The 21070-nt window shown below is 43.6% G+C and overlaps 1 protein-coding gene across 2 annotated transcripts in view; it reads left to right on the top strand.

The window, feature by feature from the left end:
* The window catches only part of RFX4 (regulatory factor X4), a 99988-nt gene that overhangs the window by 32301 nt on the left and 46617 nt on the right, over positions 1-21070 (top strand). For both annotated transcript variants that reach the window (XM_073567836.1, XM_073567835.1), the window contains exons 2-5: positions 5556-5642; positions 8874-8934; positions 9901-10024; positions 20705-20766. In XM_073567836.1, the coding sequence (XP_073423937.1) occupies positions 5556-5642; positions 8874-8934; positions 9901-10024; positions 20705-20766 (334 nt within the window). The remainder of the gene's footprint in view (positions 1-5555; positions 5643-8873; positions 8935-9900; positions 10025-20704; positions 20767-21070) is intronic.

Below are 21070 nucleotides of genomic sequence, written 5' to 3'. Positions count from 1 at the left end.
TGTGTATTGTATCGTTTTCTAGGGTGCCAACCTCCTCGGCAAGGTAGGGTAACCACTAGGCCATTACTAGCCCAGTATCCCTACTACTTACTGTATGTATGTTACCCATCCCTGCTATATAGTCTTTAGCATCCCGGTGAATGCAATGGATGCCAACCCTCTTCTCAGAGATCAGAGAGGAAGTGTGGCCCTTACGGAGGTCACCAAATTCCTTGAGTCTAGCAGCCAGTCACTTTCAGACCATTCACCTTTAAGGGACAAGCTTGAGGCTCCTCGCTGGGTGAACTGTTCACACTGCAGGCCAGATACGCATAATATGAACAGCGGTGTCCCATGCTACAGTCCATCTGCTCGGTCAGGGGACAACGGGTGGCTATATGGCCTGTGCCGGGACATTTCCAGCATATAATATTATAATATTGCCAGCAGAGACCCTTGCCACTACCTCCCTTACCCCTTTTGAACTTGGACACTCCACCCCTTTTGGGTCTCCGCCCCCTGTTGGTTTTTTTACCAATATGGAGTGGGTTGCCTACCCAAGGAACCTTCAACCCCCTGATACATTTTGACCAGTTCAACCAGATCATTGGCATTCCAGGGATCACCTAGGGCAACCCAAGCCTGCATTGACCTCAGAAGGGAGTACACAAACCATTCCATCACCACCATCTCTACCATCTGCGCATGGGTATTGGATTCTGGCTGCAACCATTTTTAGAACATGAGCAGCAGATAAAATATTTGAGAGCAAGGGGGTTTGTCCTGGTGATATGCCCAGCGGTGGACTCATTGTATCCCGACAGTCATTATCGGCCCCAAGCGCTCCAAAATTTCAGTTATTATTTTAACATATTCTTTGGCCTCTTGTAAGGCCAAGTCATACTAGGCTTTCTGGGGCTCCCCCATTAAGTATGGCGCTAGCACAGGGGTGGGGAACCTGCTGCCCGCGGGCCGCATGCGGCCCACGGGCATGTCCCCAGAGTCCCCAATGCTCGGGCGGCAGCCGTATCCTTTCAGCAGCCGGCTCTTTAACCCCCAAGTGCACGGCACGCAGCGTTCATTACAGAACGCTGCCTGCCCTGCACATGAATGATGACTTTGTCTGGGTGGGTGGGGTTAGCGTCAGGGTGGGTGGGGTTAATGCCCAATGCTCTCCCGTCCCAGAAAAGGAGCTGCTTCCAGAGTCCAGAGCGATCTTTGTGCATGCCGGCAGCTCTTCGCCTCCCCAGGGATCTCTGTGCTTTTCTACTGATCTGTGCCCCTCAGCTATGTGCCCCCCTGTGAGCTATGTTCCCCCCCAGCTATGCAGTTATGTGCCCCCCTATGATCTCTGTGCCCCCCAGCTATATGCCCCGTGATCTGTGCCCCGTGATCTGTGCCGCCTCAGCTATATGCCCCCTGTGATTTCTGTGCCCTCCAGCTATGTGCCCCCTGTGACCTATGTGCCCCCCAGCTGTTTCCCCATGTGATATCTATGCCCCCTGTGATCTGTTCCCTCCAGCTATATGCCACTCCGTGATCTGATCTCCCCGTGATCTGATCTCTGTGCCCCCCAGCTATGTGCACCCCTGTGATCTCTGTGCCCCACCCCTGTGATCTTCGTGTCACCCCTCTGTGATCTTTGTGTCGCCCCAGTGATCTATGAGCCCCCCCACCCCAGTGATATATGTGCCTCCCCAGTGATCCCTGTCCCCCCAGTACTTTATATCCCCCCAGAGCTGTATGTGCCCCCAAGTGATGTGTATATTCCCCAGTGCTGCATTTACCCCAAAAGTGCTGTATATCCCCCAGAGTACTGTATATTCCACCACCTTTGATATATATAAGCCCCAGTGCTGTATGTGACCCCACCAGTGATGTATTATCCCCCATCCCAGGGACATATATACCCCCAGTGCTGTCTGTGCTTCCTAGTGATGTATATAGCCCCTCAGTCATGTCTATTCCCCCCAGCCTCCCAGGTGATGAATATGTCCCAGCATCTCCTGTGATGTCTATGCCCCTCAGCCCCTCATGTAGTTTATATGACCCCAGAGTCTCCTGTGATGCATATATAGCAGTCTCAATGTTTGCTATGTTATGTATGTACAGCAGTCCCAGCGTCTCCTGTGTGATGTATACAGCAGTCCCAATGTCTCCTGTGTGATGCATATACAGCTGTCCCAGCGTCTCCTGTGTGATGCATACAGCAGTCCCAGCGTCTCCTGTGTGATGTATATACAACAGTCCCTGTGTTTCCTATGTGATGTATATACAGCAGTCCCAGCGTCTCCGATGTGGTGTATATGATTTACAAAACTTATGACAAGAAGTTGACTGCTCTCCTGGCCAACACAATCCTGGAAAAGCAGCTGTGAGAAGCAACATAATCAGTATCACCTAACATCACAGCTGCACCAAAGAGAAGCAGCGCCAGTCGTCACATTAAGGGTGAGTTACCGTAATTAATTGTTTGACTAAATATACTGGGGTAATTTTCAAGGTGATCATTCTTGTGTGGCCCCCGAATGATGGTAGAAATTTCAAAATGGCCCTCGGCTGGAAAAAGGTTCCCTACCCCTGCGCTAGCACTTTCGCCCATTACTCTGTCGGAGGCATTTCTTCCTCTTGGCGACCCTTTCAAACATGGCCAAAAAGGCCTCTATGTCGTCACCCAGGGTAATTTTCTACAGAGCTCTACTTACTGCCTTCCAGATGGAAAAATCATTAGCTGACCTTGGTGTTGGAGCTTTCGCCATGCCATGAACCTCCTCTGTGATCAATTCAATCTGCTGCTGCTGTTGGTGCTGAACTTTCTACTGCTGTTGCTGGAACTGCTGCTGTTGCTGGATCTGTTGGATAAGCAGCTTGTCTCCTGTTGTGTCAGCTGTTGCTGCTGTAGCTGTTGCTAGTGGTGCTGCTGCTGGGCTTGCACTAGGTATTTAATCAGATCTTCCATGTTGTCTGACGTTGCTTGCTGGCTTATGGCCGCCTTCATCCAGGAAATGCAGTACCTCTATAGCAGTCACACATGTTCCCTAGGAATGCTGCCAGCACTTCTAACATCAATTATGGTAGATTGGCTCACTCAGCTGCTCCAAGAGGTATTCACAGGATCACTTTTCATTTGTTTTCAATTGGTTTATTAAAAATGTAATGCATAAACCAGTGCAAAGTTAAGTAAATAAACACAACCCCTTCTGTCTTCTGGCATAACGAGAAAAACAAAATAACAGTCTATGTGGCTCAGGGGATCCGACAGCTCAGGGGAAAACACATGGTTCAGTTCTCTTTAACATGAGGACAGCTCTGGAGATCTCGACTCCAGACACACTGAACACTGAGTCCAAAGGCTCCATATTCACCTTCTGGACCACATTGTGGGGTGGAGAAACGGTGAATAGCCTCTTACCCACTCTACAGGTGTTCACAAAAGCCCAGCCCTTAAACATGGCCGATTAACCCCTCTCAGCAGTATGCTGGAGCATTTTTCCAGGTTCATATCACTGAGGTAACATCCTCAGTGACACATTTCCCCTCCAGTATTTTACTAGTGATCTTCTCACAAGTATCTGTACGTATGTTCTCTATGCATATGTGTATATATAAGGCTGTGTGCACATGCTGCGGAATCCGCTGCGGATTCTGCAAAATCCGCAGGTCAAAAGACCTGCGGTATATCTGCGGATTAGCCTGCGGTTTTGCCCTGCAGTTTCACCATCTCCACAATGGTGGAGATAGGAAACCGCTGCGGATTCCGCAGAAAGAATTGACATGTCAATTCTTTCTGCGGTTTCAAAACCGCGCTGAAAAATCCGCACCGTCGACACAGCGGTTTGTTTTTTCCATTCATTTGAAAGGTACTGTACACCGCAGCTAAAACTGCTGCGGGTCCGCAGCGGCCAAATCCGCTGCGGAACTGCAGCGTGTGCACACAGCCTTAGTGTGTATAACATGTAGTTTCTGCATATGTGTGCATCACACAATGTGTGCTTAGCATCCACATTTAGAAATAATGGTAGCACAGGCGGGAGTCTATAGGTGTAAACATAAACAATCACTCAACGAATTAGCAAAACGCTGCCTATTCATCGGGGGATTGGATTGTTTATGGAGGAACAAAAATCATTGTTCTCATTAGCACATCGCCTTAGTGTGTATAACATGTAGTTTCTGCATATGTGTGCGTCACACAATGTGTGCTTAGCATCCACATTTAGAAATAATGGTAGCACAGGCGGGAGTCTATAGGTGTAAACATAAACAATCGCTCAACGAATTAGCAAAACGCTGCCTATTCATCGGGGGATTGGATTGTTTATGGAGGAACAAAAATCATTGTTCTCATTAGCACATCGCCCACTGCAAACTACAGAAGTGCTGCTCATTACATGATACTGTATGAGGACATATTGATCTATTAGCGATTGTTCGGTCCACATCATTCTTCCTCACCCTGTGTAAAGAGACCCGGAAACAGGCACCGAAGGACTGCAATATTGTCGATCACGTTTTTTTAACGGCCTGAACTCAGCCCTTGTAAATGTAACATAAATGTTTCTGTGTGATGGTGCAATATGTTAGAATTTGGGGACCCACTTCAAAATTTTGCCCAGGGCCCCACTTTGTCGAGCACTGGTAGGAGGCCTAAAATTGGGAGAGACACCATCACATGTTTCTCAACGCAAGCAATGACTAGCCAGGTCTTTCCCCGGGAAGGAACAACCACGGGAAGGGCAGTCTCCAATGAAGGAAACCACCTATGCCAAAACATGGTATCCATCCACAGACAGCTGTTTCGGGGTATTGCTCATCAGTGTGGAGTAGGAAACTGGCCAGTAGGAGCAATGCCTAGTAGAAGACTGTGAATATGAGGATGAATGAACTCATGGAGATCAACATCCAACACTGCGGAGACACAATCACATGTTTCTCAATGCAGTGATTCTAGAGTAAGGTCCCCATCCCTTATGGGAAATATGTAAAATATGCAAAACACAAGCCGCGGAGACACCATCACATGTTTCTCAATGCAAGCAATGACTAGCCAGGTCTTTCCCCGTGTTGGATGTTGATCTCCATGAGTTCAATCATCCTCATTTTCACAGTCTTCTACTAGGCATTGCTCCTACTGGCCAGTTTCCTACTCCACACTGATGAGGGGCAATACCCCGAAACAGCTGTCTGTGGATACCATGTTTTAGCATAGGTGGTTTCTTTCATTGAAGACTGCCCTTCCCGTGGTTGTTCCTTCCCGGGGAAAGACCTGGCTAGTCATTGCTTGCGTTGAGAAACATGTGATGGTGTCTCCGCGGCTTGTGTTTTGCATATAACATGACAAGACTGAGAAAGACAACAAGATACCAGGTAGTTATACTTCATCAGCAAGATATCTCCCAGGTAAAGCTTTCAAAGCTGACTGGGTTTTCATGCTGTGCTGTGCAAGCTCTTTTGACAAAGTACTAAGAAATGGGCAATGTTGAATACGCTAGATGCATTTGTCGGCCAAGGAAACTTAGAGCAGCACGCACAATGTATATAAATCAGAATTTAATATATGTTAGGTTTTTTTCCAGAAAGTTGGATTGAACGGTGTCTCAGTGAAAGCGAAAACAAGCGATATTCAAGCCACACATCCCTGGGCAATGTTTCTAATGAAGAAAGTAAGTATTTATTGATTTATATTAAGTGGCTTCTCATGACAACATTTCGAGACTGTTACATGTTAGTTTTCTGTCAGGTTATCTAGAGGCAGGTACATCCCTTAAAACATTGTCCAATTTCACAATCGAAGTGCCCATGCAGACCTTATAAGCTTGGTTGACTATACATGTCATGCTAGGGAGATAAGGTTCTGGCATGTACGATTTCAGACCAACGATCCATTTGTTCTCTAAGAAAATAGGCTACTACCAAAGGAGTATGGCAGTGTCTTTCTGGTAGAAAACACGAGTGTTAGCCAGGAGGAGTTGGGAGAGATAGCTTCAAGCAGAACAATATATATGGGACCGCTTAAGGTGGTAATTCACATTAGAGGGCCATTAGATAGCTGTCAAGGTAAATATTGTTCAGCCGACAACCATCTTAGCTGCCCCCACCGAACACAGGAGCACTCATCCAGCTGAGGGCTCCTGTGTTCTCTTTGAGAAAGCCGAAGACTATCACATCTGCCAGCGGTTTATTTCAGGGAGAACAATGCGATTGACATTCTGAAACCTGATCGACATCTCTCTTGACCATCAGTCCGCCGGCACCCCCATACACATTAGACCGTCAGCCAAACCCGTCGGTATTGCTGGGTTTGGCCAGCATAAGTCTAATGCGTATGCCCAGCTTTACAGTGAGTAAAAAATATGCGAGTGATGGATTGTGTTTATTGAATTCACTTTCTTCTACTCATTTTTTTTCTGGGACAAAAAAAATAACTCATTGTGGGACAGAAGACAACTGGAAATGGAGAGAGAGAAAGGGGGACATGGAAGAATAAGCACAAAGTATTTTATATATGTGTATGCCTGGTCAGTGATTGGGTGACCAAAGACAGATACTCCGCATCTCCGAAATGGATGACAATAGTTGCAACTTCCCACTAAGGCTATTTTCCATTTTTCTAAACAGTCATAGACAAATTAAATTAGTAGGAGTAACCGATTTGTCATATCTGCTTTACGCATCCATTGATTGTAATTGTGTTTGGAAGCTTTCTTTCATGGTGTCTGCCATTTTACCAGGTAAAGGTTTTGTTCATATTTATGGGAGGGTCTGTTCGGTTGTACTGATCTTGTGGCTTATAGAGATGAGTGAATCGATTCTCAGGACCCTGTTGCTGTGGCCAGGTGAGTTGTTCATGCCCATTGGACAGAAGCCCTGCAAACCTCCTCCTACTTGCAGGTATCTTAGACAGCTTTTCTAATTAGTTGGTCTGGTGCAAAGTCATCTGTTCGTCACGTTACAGCGATGATGACGTGCCAGGTTTACAAATCAAAGGCGATATTAGGGATTCCCTGCAAGGAGGAGGTGGTTTACAGTGCGCTCGTCCAGCGGCCACGGACAGATAGGCTGATAAACCTGGGTCCTGCAAATCCATTCGCTCCTCTCTTGTGGCTTCTATGAAACAGCTGATACTACAACTGAACTAATAATAATAATGATAGCAATAATAAATACCAATAAATAATTTCCTGCAATATATTTCAAGGTACAGTGGGTACGGAAAGTATTCAGACCCCTTTAAATTTTCAATCTTTGTTTCATTGCAGCCATTTGGTAAATTAAAAAAAAGTTGTTTTTTTTCCCTCATTAATGTACGCTCTGCACCCCATCTTGACTGAAAAAAAGACAGAAATGTAGAAATTTTTGCAAATGTATTAAAAAAGAAAAGCTGAAATATCACATGGTCATATGTATTCAGACCTTTGCTCAGTATTGAGTAGAAGAACCTTTTGAGCTAGTACAGCCATGAGTCTTCTTGGGAATGATGCGACACATTTCTCACACCTGGATTTGAGGATCTTCTGCCCTTCATCCTTGCAGATCCTCTCCGGTTCCGTCAGGTTGGATGGTGATCGTTGGTGGACAGCCATTTTCAGGTCTCTCCAGAGATGCTCAATTGGGTTTAGGTCAGGGCTCTGACTGCGCCAGTTAAGAATGGTCACAGAGTTGTTCTGAAGCCAATCCTTTGTTATTTTACATGTGTGTTTAGGGTCATTGTCTTGTTGGAAGGTGAACTTTTGGCCAAGTCTGAGGTCCAGAGCACTCTGGAAGAGGTTTTCATCCAGGATATCTCTGTACTTGGCCGCATTCATGTTTCCGTAAATTGCGACCAGTTTTCCTGTTCCTGCAGCTGAAAAACACTACCATAGCATGATGCTGCCACCACCATGTTTCACTGTTGGGATTGTATTGGGCAGGTGATGTGCAGTGCCTAGTTTTCTCCACACATACCACTTAGAATCATCACCAAACAGTTCTATCTTCATCTCATCAGACCAGAGAATCTTATTTCTCATGGTCTGGGAGTCCTTCATGCATTTTTAGCAAACTCTATGCGGGCTTTCATATGTCTGGCACTGAGGAGAGGCTTCCGTCGGGCCACTCTGCCATAAAGGCCCGACTGGAGGAGGGCTGCAGTGATAATTGACTTTGCGGAACTTTCTTCCATCTCCCTACTGCATCTGTGGAGCTCAGCCACAGTGATCTTGGGTTTCTTCTTTACCTCTCTCACCAAGGCTCTTCTCCCATGATTTCTCAGTTTGGCTGGACAGCCAGGTCCAGGAAGACATCTGGTGGTCCCAAACTTCTTCCATTTAAGGATTATGGAGGCCACTGTGCTCTTTGGAACCTTGAGTACTGCAGAAATTATTTTCTAATCTTAGCCAGATCTGTGCCTTGCCACAATTCTGTCCCTGAGCTCCATGCCCAGTTCCTTTGACCTCATGATTCTCCTTTGGTCTGACATGCACTGTGAGCTGTGAGGTCTTATATAGACAGGTGTGTGTCATTACAAATCAAGTCCTATCAGTTTAATTAAACACAGCTGGACTCCAATGAAGGAGTCTAACCATCTCAAGGAGGATAACAAGGAAATCGACAGCATGTAACTTAAATATGCGTGTCTGAGCAAAGGGTCTGAATACTTATAACCATATGATATTTCAGTTTTTCTTTTTTAATAAATTTGCAAAAATTTTTACATTTGTTTTTTTTTTTTCAGTCAAGATGGGGTGCAGAGTGTACATTAATGAGAAAAAAATGAACTTTTTTGGAATTTACCAAATGGCTGCAATGAAACAAAGAGTGAAAATGTAAAGGGGTCTGAATACTTTCCGTACCCACTGTATAACAGATCTAAATTTAATTCCGTTAAATTAATGTATTTCCCTTTAATTTTCTAGCAGATGAAGAAAAGGAAAACAGGGCATCGAAACCCCACTCCACCCCAGCCACTCTACAATGGTATCAGACTTATTTTTTTAGTTTTTATATCGAAGGCATTAATAATATACTAAAATAGTATGAATAAGACTATAATTACTGTAGAATCAGTCTAGCTATGTACTCCCTTCCCCCCAATTCTTGTGTGATTGATGCCCAAAATTTTGGAATTGTCATGATGTTCACTAACAAATATCGTCTCTTTATTATCTCCCAAACTGAGAACTATGACATTACCTTCTCCTTGTCTCCATTAAATCTAATTACACGCACATACCAACCACATTCAACTCTTCGCTCTTAGCAACTGGCCATCAGTACATATATAAAAAAAACTGTTAAAGTTTGGGTCAATTAAAATTCTTGTCTTCAAAGAATAAATGAAGTTATTTTGAGGAAGATAAGAAAAATATAGAAGGACTGTAAACACAGCCAGAGAGTCTGTTTGTTAAAGATGAATTATATTTGATCTCATGGATAATGGTGAGAAAATAGAGTAGGCGGTGTGTGAGGGGGGTCATTAAGTACCCAGGTACAATAGCGTTTGGTATGTTGTCAGCATAATGAATCTATGGGAAAAAAGAAACATCTATGAAATGATTAAATGGAGAAACGTGCTCATTATCCAACTGTCATTAGGTCTCATCATTACTTCCCATTCTATCTCCTCCATAGTTTTCCATTTTATCTCCTTACTCATCTTTTATTAGCAAGAAAGGTGGGGCCATTGCTAATTTCCATTGGCACTGCAAAGGCAAATTGACATTTAGAAAAAGTTGTGGAACCGCAATGGGCTCCATAATAGCCCCATGGTTTGGGTCTCTCTATGGTACATTTGTCCTTATGTGTCCCTAATGGCGAACTGACATTAGTTTTATATTACCTGTTATTTCTGTTTGCCATAAAGAAATAATCTACAAATGTGTCTACAAAGCTAGTAATATTTCCAAGATATTTTGTTTATGTGAATGCTACAATTATTCACAGGTTGGAAGAAAACTATGAAATTGCAGAGGGTGTCTGCATCCCCCGAAGTGCCCTCTATATGCATTACTTGGATTTCTGTGAGAAAAACGACACACAACCAGTGAATGCTGCCAGTTTTGGCAAGGTAAGCTCAGTATTTACCCCAGATGTGTGATTCAGTTGTAAAAAATGTGGCTAAGATTCTTAAAGTGCTCCCATCTGTTCAGTTTATAAAAGGATTAGAGAAGTTTTCTCCTATTAGTATGCAATGGCTTAATGCTAGGTTTTACTATCACATGTTCTGGAACCCCCAAGAATGCTGTGGATTTAGCTATCGTAGTTCTGTGCTATTCAAAAACATAGTTCTACAACTTTATAAATCACTAGTCAGACCCCACATAGAAGAAAGTGTACAGTTTTTGTCACCAGTTCAGAAGAATGAATGTTTGATCATGTTCAAAGGTGGGTAACCAATGTAACAAATGGTATATGTAAATGTACTATAGAACTCAAAAAGGTTATTAAAGTTATGGTTCTTTCTTTAGTTAAAAAAATATAGCTAAGGAGTGACCAAATAACTAAGTATAAATATGTCAAATAGCAGAGCTCTCCAATGTGGGATTCTTTACTGTTAGAGCAGTAAGACTATGAAGCTGTTTAAATTACTGGAGATGAAACTTAATTTGGAGATTTATTCTACATTTTTGGAGTTGAGAACAATTTTTTTTTTCCATCAGGTGAGGAAAATTGGATGCGGGGCTTAAAATATTGCAGATAATATTAAATAGATGGATGTACGTCTTTTATCATCCTCACAAACCATGTTACTATGTTTAAATCACATGAATTTTCTTTGGCATGTACGTGAGGAAACCTGGAGTAAATCTGCAGGGTTTTATCCATACTTTTTTTTTTACCTCCATAGGAAAGTATTGAATAAAAATAGAACATACAATGGAACTCTATAATCAATTCATCCAACTGTCTGCCTATATAATACGATATGTTGCCGCCTTAGGTGAAGATATAAGCCAGGAGGGTTTTCCCAGCCAACAGAGGCTGAAATCATTGTGTCAATTGGGTTGGTTCTGATTTTATGACTATTTACCCGGAATTTAGAATAGGCTTGTTTAAAGCAGATTTCCTCCACAACAAGTCTAAAAATTATCCTTTACATCTTGAAATATTACATCTTGACAGTTTGTCCTTAGGAAATATAGACTGTGTTGGATCAAGATTATTTCAACAGGTCAAAACAAAATTGCGAAATATTTGAAAAATATTGGTAGAGGATGTCCACAAGGAATCTAGATCCCAAGTCGCCTAAAACTCCAACGTAGGGCCAAAGTTATCTGAACACTACAGCTCCTAGGTTGTAGACATTAGTTGGATCTTAATTATTTCACTATTTTCTCAAGAAAATGAATTAGAACAAGAAAATATATTGAATGGACTTCAAGAGCAACATAGAAAATGAGGAAAAAGTTTTGTATTTGGTTAAAAAAAAAAATCCAAAGGTGTCAAAATCCAAAATCTAATTATATGAAAACCCCGAAGTGTTGAGGCAATGATGATGTTCCCTCAATGGAAAACAGAGCTCCTTTTGTCTTCATTTTTAACACATTGCAAAGTGCTCTACCCAAGAAAGCAAAAACTTTCACTTTCCAAGTTACAAACACTTGCTTTTCCTATTCTGTGCTGCCTTTAACTGGCCTTCAGTGGCTTAACCCTCAAGCTCCATGACTGAATGCCGCCCCAACGTGGTTTTCCCCCATCGTCCCCTTCGGAAAGGGTTAAATGATTTTGGCTATTGAGTCCAGGAATGTTAGATCAGTAGCTGGAACAGCATGGGGTGTTCTTATGGCAAGCTTCATTGAGTCTATACAAAAAAAAATAGCAGAAAGACAACTGCCCAGCCTGTCTGCTCATTTATCAAGGTTCTGCGCCTCCTCACAAAGTTTTTCAAAGTTTGCCGAGGTTCTGCTCCAAAAATAAAACCAATGAGAAGAGAATCCAGAAACGCCAAAGCTTAGTGCAGATGTGTAAATTAGGGCCAAGGGACTGGAAAGTGTGATCTTAAGGTGATACATTCTCCCTGTGAACGACTTTTAATAAAAATAAACCCTCGGATACAATGGATAGAGAGGAACATCTTGGAAATTCATCAGGTTTACACCTCCTTTCTGTGCTGATATTAACAGCTGAATGAGTCCGCGGCCATCTGTTTGGCAAATCCACAAATGTTTTGTAATAAAAAAAAAAATTTTCAGCGTTAGGTTTATGCAATCACACTTCCATGAACTGAAAACATTATTTTACCAGCGATCTTCCAACTACCTATTTCTAGAGAGGAAATGTAATACCTTTTAAGATGGTCAGAATGGGATCTTCTTTGAGATGATATTTAAAATTCAACCCCGCTGAACCTACATGTGATTTATCATGTTAGGGGATAATAATATTTTTTTTTTATATCGGCACTTAAAGATTCAAATTTGGTCAAAAAGTCTTTACAAAATCAACACAATAGAAATATGATAACACAAATCAAATTTTTGGAGCACAACCTTGTCAAATATATCGCTATTCCCAAGGAGTCACATGTCTTGTCTTCGTCTCTTGATCTTGACCTTGAGTGATTCTATATTAACTTGTATGTTTTGGTACGTTTTTTAGAATTTGTTGTTGCTAGTTTAAAAGGCAGACTGAACACTAAAGAAACTTTTCTTGATCTGTTAGGCTGCGTTCACACGTTGCGTTTTTTTCGTGCTTTCGCGGCGGTTTTTAATGCGCGATTTTTGCCACAAAAACGCCAAAAAAACAGCATCCCATGCAATCCTACGGAAAAATACGCAGCATGCTCATTATTTTGCGGAATTGCGGCGATTCCGCCCACATAGGAATGCATTGTTCTGCTTACTTTCCGCATGTGGCTGTGCCCACCATGTGAAAAGTAGGCAGAACATTTGCGGATGGTACCCAGGGGGTGGAGGAGAGGAGATTGTCCTCCAGGTTGTGGGTACCATATCCCTGTAAAAAATAGAATTAAAATAAAAAATCGGGTTATATTCACCTTCCGGCGTCCTGCGCAGCCTTACCGATGCACCTGCCAACTCCCGTTCCCAGTAATGCCTTGCGGTAAGGACCTGTGATGACATAGCGGTCTTGCGAGACCGCTACAGTATTGCGAGACCGTGACGTCATCAAAGGTCTCGCAAGGCATTACTGGGAGCGGGAGCATCACAAGGATTGGGAACGCTGCTCGGGACGTCAAAAGGTGAGAAAACACCATTTTTTATTTTTTTTAATTATTTTTATCATTAGATCTTTTTACTACTGATGCTGCATAGAAAACACAAAATGACATATTTGCAAAAATACTCTGCAGTAAAAAACATGATAATAATCAGCAAATGCTGTATAACAAATACAGGGTGTTTAGTCGATACGTTTTTTGCAAAAAATGTATACCAAGCCGCTTCACCACGTCACGGTAACCCTTCACGAAGCAGTCCTTATCTAATGTATTTAAAACCTGAACATGTGAACAGTGTCTAAATGAACAGTCTATATGTTTTTGATGCTGCATAGGCAGCCTCAATAGTAGAAAGTTGGTCACACTAGTCAAACACTATGTCACATACTTTATTGCCTTGGGTGTGCGCTTTATATGCTGGGTCCTTTTTTCTTCTTTTGTTGATCATTGCTTTTGCCTTTGCATTGTGCAGCACCCCTTATTTATTTTCAATATTAATTATTCTCCTGCCCCTTAGTAGTGCTCCCTATCCCTAACCTTCTCTTTTTTTCACACTAGTCAAACACTATGTTTGACGAGTGTGACCAACCTGTCAATCAGTTCTCCAAGCGATGCTACAGATCGCTTGGAAAATGTTAGCATTCTGCAAGCTAATTACGCTTGCAAATCGCTAGCTTTTCCGCGGGAAAATCGCGGGAGTTTAAAATGCGGTTTTCCCACAGAATGGAATTCCAGAATTCCCGTGGTAACTTCCGCAGGAGTTCCCCAACGTATGCACTTAGCCTTACTTCTGTTTGGAATTTAATATAGTCTTTGAAGATCTATGTCGTCCATGTTGGGCAAAGGAAGAGAAATGGTGGAGCTACCCTAGGTTGTAAAGTTTCTAAAACAGGTCACAAAGAGGAGTCCGGTACTTGCCAATATCAGAAATGGGTATAAGGAAGGAGAAAATCATCAGCTCACCGGAGTAGTAGGAGACAGGGTGAATAAGGCTGGTTCCTTGGTTGAAAATGTAAAAAGAAAAATAGTTAATCTAGCAGCTGCGAAGTTAGACGAAAGTCTATTAAAAGTTCACATTTAATCAGTTAGAAGTTAAAAGTGGGATATTGGTAAAAATTTGAAAGTAGATTCCAAGACAGCAGGTCTATGCGTTTTGAGCAGGAGCACTGAAAAACTCTGGCTTAAGACTCGGTGTCTTACCGTGGATATTGCTAAAAGCATAAAAGTAGATGTCAAAACACCAGGTCTACACTTTTCGACCAGGGTTTCTTAATCATTAGCAATGGAATGAAACTGAAAGGGAGAAGATACAGATAAGATATTCGAAAAAAAACTTTTTGACAGTGAGGGTGATCAATGTGTGGATCAGGCTGCCACCAGAGATGGTGAGTTCTCCTTCAATGGAAGTCTTCAAACCGAGGCTGGGCGGACATCTGTCTGAGATGGTTTAGTGAATCCTGCAATGAACAGGGGGTTGGATACGATGACCCTGGAGATCCCTTCCAACTGTGACATTCTACGAGTCTATGATTAGGAGCTTCTGCTCGAAGCGCATAGACCCGATGTCTTGACATCTACGCTCATGCTTTTTCAACATCCCAGTTTTAATATCAACTATTTTTTTTTCTTCCCAATATGTTCATGTTTATATTGAAAGGGATGAAAGTAGGTGCTGATAGCAAAAGTCAAAATGGAATCCATCTACCGATGCTGGTCCATGACACCATCACTGTTAGAGGGGTCAATGCTTGCTAAGGCTACTTTCACACATCAGGTTTTCGGCATCAGGCGCGATCCGGCGCCGTGCCGGAACGCCGGATCCGGCAAATGTTTTGTAAAACCTGATGTGCCGGATCCGGTTTTCTGCCGGATCCGTCTTGTTCTTGACAGACAAAACCGGATCCGTCTCATCCGGTTCATCCGTTTTTCTATCCGTTTTTCGACGGATTACGCCGGATCCGGTTTTTAAAATTGACCCTGGTGGCCTTCCGAACGGGATTGGCTACTGGAAAACTATATATAGCGTCTTCCTACAGCCCTTCTTTGACAGGTTGTAGAGGAGAAAGTGCAGGTTGGAGAGAAGAGCAAGTTACTGGCGAAGATGGATGTTGTTATTGGAAATATTTTGAAGAATTTGGCGGATTTTATAGCGGAGGCGAATTGTTTGAGGGTGATTGTTCTGGAGAAGGAGAGAGCGAGACAGCAGCGCATCAGGCATCGTAGACGACGTTTGTGGATCCACCCCATCACAGCCAAGAGAATGACGCGTGGGGTCTATTCTACACTCTGCATGGACCTTCGACGAAACCCGGATAAATTTTTTGGATATGTTCGGATGAAAATGGAGAATTTTGATTACTTGGTGGAGCGCATTGCACACCTCATAAGAAAAGCGGACACCTATTGCCGCTTCTCTGTTTCACCCGCAGAGCGTCTGATGGTGACTTTAAGGTAAGCCACATTTATTGGATATGCTCGCATCAGAGCACACTTTCACTGCAATCTTGTTGGTGGTAGTTTGTATCTCCAAGTGTTATAACTGAGTTTTGGTATGTAATGCTGTGATTTAAAACTAATTGATTGTTTTTTAATTCCCCACAGATTTCTTGCAACTGGAGAATCCCTTTCGTCACTGCATTTCCAGTACAGACTCGGGATTTCCACCATATCTGGAATAGTGAAGTACACATGCCGTGCACTGTGGGACTCCTTAGCTGAAGAGTTTTTACCAGAGCCCACAACAGAGAGGTGGATTGAAATTGCTGACAAGTTTCAACAGATATGTCAGTTTCCCAACTGCTTGGGCGCTGTGGACGGGAAACATATCCGCATTGTAAAGCCAGCTGGATCGGGATCGGAATATTTCAATTACAAGAAATATTTTTCAATTGTCCTCATGGCCATCGCTGACGCGGAATACAAATTTATTGCTGTTGATATTGGGGCCTATGGCCGCTCCAATGACTCTCAAGTTTTCAAACTGTCTGCCATGGGGCGTAAACTGTATGGAAACACCTTCCAGTTCCCACCACCTAGACCGCTGCCGCAAACATCTGGTCCACCTATGCCATTTGTCTGTGTAGGGGATGAAGCCTTCCAGCTGTCAGAACACCTTTTGAAACCGTACTCTAGCAGAGGATTGACAAGACCAAAACGCATTTTTAATTACCGCCTCACAAGAGCAAGAAGAATGGTTGAATGTACCTTTGGTATTCTGACAGCCAAATGGCGGGTCCTATTGACTGCGATCAACCTCAAGACAGAAACTGTTGACGAGGTGATCAAAGCTTGCGTGGTACTCCACAATTTTGTTATCTGCAAGGAACCCATTTCCATTGAGGACACCTCTGAAGAAACCACCTTGCAAGATTACCATGACATTACCACTAGAAGTTCTGTGACGGTTTCAGTAATGAGGGACAATTTTGCACTATACTTTGTCACCTCAAGGCAGAGTACACTGGCAGGATGACAGAGTGTGAAAGATTTGTGCCCTAACCAAACTTGTGTACCTTCTGGACCAACAGTATATACCTTTGCCAACCAAAGTTGGCTATCTTGTCATGGTCTCTATTTTTAGCTTTAGGCCACAGGTGTGTACCTGGTTGTGTTTTATGCAAAGTATTTCACCTTTTAACAAAAGTTGTGTACATTGTTAGGAAATCACCAACAATAAACACAACTTTTTAGGTGAAATACTTTGCTTCAAACACAACCAGGAACACAACTGTGGCAAAAAGCTAAAATTTACCCACAGTTATATACCTGGTTTTGAATACCTTTTTACCTTTGAAATACCCTGTATTTAACCTTTTTTTTTAAACATATTTCGCTGCAGAAAGAAATGACAGACAACCAGTGTAAACAATAATTTAACTTTTATTTAAAATATTTTTTTTTTGTAAACTGTTTTTAAAGTTAAAAAAAACTTTTTTAATAAAGGTTTGAAACCAACTGGGCATTTTTATTACAAAACACATCATAAATCTGTGTAGTGTGGGGTGGAAATACTGCTGGAGGGGCTGCGGGACACTTCGACAATGGGAGTGTGGAGAGAGGACTGGGATCGTGGTGGGGAAGGAACAGTTAGAGGTGATGGTGTGGAAAAAGCTACAGAATGGGTGGGCATGTGGGAGGCAGAAGAGGTGGTGGGCGGTGGAGTGGAGGGTTGGGCAGGGACTGTAGGAGCAGATGATGTTGATGGAAAGTTGTATGGGGAAGGAGTTTGGTTCGGGGAAGGAGTTTGGTACGGGGAAGGAGTTTGGTACGGGGCAGGTTGCTGGAAGTGGGGAGATGTCTGGTACTGGAGAGGTTGCTGGTACTGGGGAGGTTGCTGGTACTGGGCAGGTTGCTGGTATGTAATAGGAGGGGGAGGATGGAAAGTGGCTGGAGGGGGTGCAGATGTAATAGGAGGGGGAGGATGGAAAGTGGCTGGAGGGGGTGCAGGTGGAGGAACTACAGTGGTGGGAGGTGGAGGTTGGGAGGTAACCTGCTGTAGAGCACCGTGGCACGAATGCATTACATGCATCTGCTGGGTAGGAGATAGTGTTGCCATGCGCTCCACAACAGACCTGAAAAAGGTGTGGTTTGGCGAAGATCTTGCTTCTGAATGCATGGTTTGCAGAAGTGTCTTCACCTCCAGAATGCTGGAGTTGATCTGCTGAAAGCCTGCGGAGATTTGCTCTGACAAGACTTTTAGACAGTTCTGGAAAGATGCATTCAGATGCAAGAACTCTGGCACATAAGTCTTTTCCTGACCCCTCTGCCGCTGCCGCCCAGTACCCGCAGGTGTACTAGAGGTGGCAGGGGCAGAAGGGTGGGGTAAAGGGAAAGCGATCTCCTCACCAGCAGCTTCATGTAATGTAGGCAGCCACGATGCTCCTGTCCTGGTGGATGGGACAGATAGGTCGAATGTGTGGGAAGGCTGGGAAGGTGCAGATGTACCGGGGCGGTCGAAGTGTCCCTCGGTGCCGGTCTCCTCAGGGATCGCCTCAGGAGGGTCCAATCGTGCAGGCTCCCGAGTGCTGCTCACCGTGCTGTGGAATAAAGAGAAAAAAAAACAATTAAAATAGTGACATGGTATGGCCCTGGCTGAAAAAAAAAAGTTACATCTAAACATTTTTTTGTCACATGTGGTGTGTAATATTTACCTTCTGGTGAGCATTGTATCCCGGAGGAACGACAGGGCTCGTGCGTACTTGTACTTGCTCCTGCGTCCTCCAGATCCACTCGGGGCCCGCATCTCTTTATTGAACTCCTTCTTGAAACGATCCCTCACAGACCGCCACCGCTTCACAATTCTCTCCCCTGAAACGAGAAAGGAGTGGTTAGTATACACCATCAGTGTTTCCCAAACTCCAGTCCTCATGGTCCCCAGGGGTCATGTTTTCAGGATTTCCAAAGTAAATAGAAATCCTGAACACATGATCCGTGGGGACCACGAGGACTGGAGTTCGGGAAACACTGGTTTAAATCAAGCAACCGGTACTGTATATACTTACGCTCTTTAATCTGGGCCCGAGCTTCGAGGTCCTCCCAGCGGTCCACAAGGAGCGAACAGATTTCCTCCCAGAGTCGTCGGGTAACGATAAGGTCAGCGTGGCGGCGGTCAGCCATATTCCAGAGCGGCTCCCTTTCTCTGACGAGATCGATGAGGTGGTCCACATCAATCCCTCCATCCTCACCGTCAGAGTCGGGAGCACGCTGTGAAGGCTGTTAAAGAAAAAGACAAAAATAACATAATTAGCCTCCACAAAAAAAATGAAATAAAAAGTGCAAAAAAACAAAGCACAAATATTTATACTTACACGCTGGTGACCGCCGCGTTGCTGTCGCCGACGACCCCGGGAGGCACTGCGAGGACCTCTTGGCCGAGCACCAGATTGGGAAGACTAGAGAAGAAAACAAAAAATGTTATGTCTTTGGATGTAGGCATTTGTTTGCTGTGTGTGGTCTGCAAAACATTGTTTTCTATGTGTTGTGTGTAGTGTGATGTTGTGTTTCTGCGTTTGATGCAAAAAACTTACCAATTGTGAGCCCACTCCAGGTGTCTGTCCACCCCTTCCTTCTTCTTCTGGGAGCTCCTCTTCATCTTGTGATTCCTGTTTTGAAATAAAAGGCAATGAATAGACATATATTACAGAGATGATGGATTTTGGAAATAAAAACTTACCGTCAAACGCTGACGATGCGAGGGAGGGCTCCCAGAAGAAGATGTGCTGTCTTCCTCATGGCCAGACTCCATGGCTGTGGGTGGTGTTCCTGCTGCTGCCGCCATTGCTGCTGCTGCATCTATTGGGCGGCTGTTGAATAAAGAGAAACAAAGGGCCAATGAATATCTTGATATTCCATAGCCCTAGTTTGGAGGAATGGGGGATTTGATAATTACCGTCTCTCATCTGCTGCTGGACTGCCCTCCCGTTGTTCAGCATGCTGCTCCATTTGGGGTGGTGCTGATGGTGCTGCTGCAGATGTCTGCTGCCTTCTCCTGCTCCTGGTTCTTGGCTTGGGTGTCATGTTGGGTGTGGCTGAGGGTCCCACTGTCTTGCATTTATATGTCTTGTGGGCAGAGCTACTGAGCATGCTCAGACCAAAAAAAACGGATCCGGCCACCGGATCCGGCTGTCGCCAGATCAGGCGCATTGCGGCGCTCATAGGCTTTCATTGTATGAAAAAGCTGGACACGCCGGATCCGGCGTGTCCGGCTTTTTCGCCGGAGACAAAAAAACGTTACAGTAGCCGTTTTTCCAGACGCCGGATCGCGTCACATTGCCGGATCAGGCGAAAATCTGATGAAACGCATGGCCATCCGGCTCGATCCAGCTCTAATGCAAGTCAATGGGGGGGAAACCGGATCCGGCATTGCATTTCGCCGGATCCGGTTTTTGTCAAAAGCGCCGGATCGCGCCTGACGGCGAAAACCTGATGTGTGAAAGAGGCCTAACTCTCCCTTTGTAGTAATGTTATGGTACCTGTAGAGATGGGAGCTCTTGTACATTGGCCATATATGGGTCTTGTGGTTCCCAATGTAGGGATGTCCTCTACCATAAGCAACGTTATTCGTTGTTGCCAAGAAGGCTTGATTGAGCCAAGACTCTGGCCAACTTCAACCATGAAGAAACCAAAAATTCACAATGAAAAGTTAAGAAGGAAAAGAGGGATGGAGGAATGAGAAAGGGAAAAAGAAAGAAAAAAAACAGAAGGAGGAAGAAACTAGGCAAGCGCAAATCTCGGGTTGCTCCTCTTGTCTCAATGTGTTTATGCCCCCATGCTAAACTTAAAGAGGAACAGAAACCTAAATTTCATCCTCAACACTGTCCAGTAAAAATCACAATCCTAAACCATATATGATATTATACAGACATGTATACATGTATAGACTAATTTGGACCAAAATAATTTTGGGGTATTTTTTAAAATTTTTCTAAAAAATAACAGTATCTGGATACATAGCTAGACATTTCCCGAAAAGTTGCTAAGGAATCACATTGAAACCAAGGTTGTGACCTTGAACCCATTGTGTTCTCACGCAGATAACTGACCTAGGGTAATATATTTTATTTCTTGCAGATAATTAGACAGCAGTTCCCACAATTAACCACACGGAGACTCGGGACTAGAGGACAATCAAAGTGAGTACAAAAGTCGAGAAAGGAATTTCAACGTTGTGTATGACCCTGAGTGGGGGGGTCACTTTATGCAATTTTACAATGTTATGAATATATAATATAAATTAATAAAAATATTTAAATGGGATACTATTTTTAACTTTTACATTTAAAAAAATTGTTTGGAAATGGCTGAATGATGTGTCAGAAATATTGGGTAAAAAAATTCAGATACTTCAACTTAATTCAGATATTTTATTAAACTGTCAATATTCAGAGGCAAACCGCACAATGCAAAGCAGAAAGAGAAGGGTTAGTGCACTCCTGA

Source organism: Dendrobates tinctorius, unplaced genomic scaffold, assembly GCF_039654945.1.
Source record: "Dendrobates tinctorius isolate UK_male_01 unplaced genomic scaffold, ASM3965494v1 ptg000020l, whole genome shotgun sequence".
NCBI lineage: Eukaryota > Metazoa > Chordata > Amphibia > Anura > Dendrobatidae > Dendrobates > Dendrobates tinctorius.
Note: the sequence above shows the minus strand (reverse complement) of the source record. Positions and strands in the feature narration are given on the sequence as shown.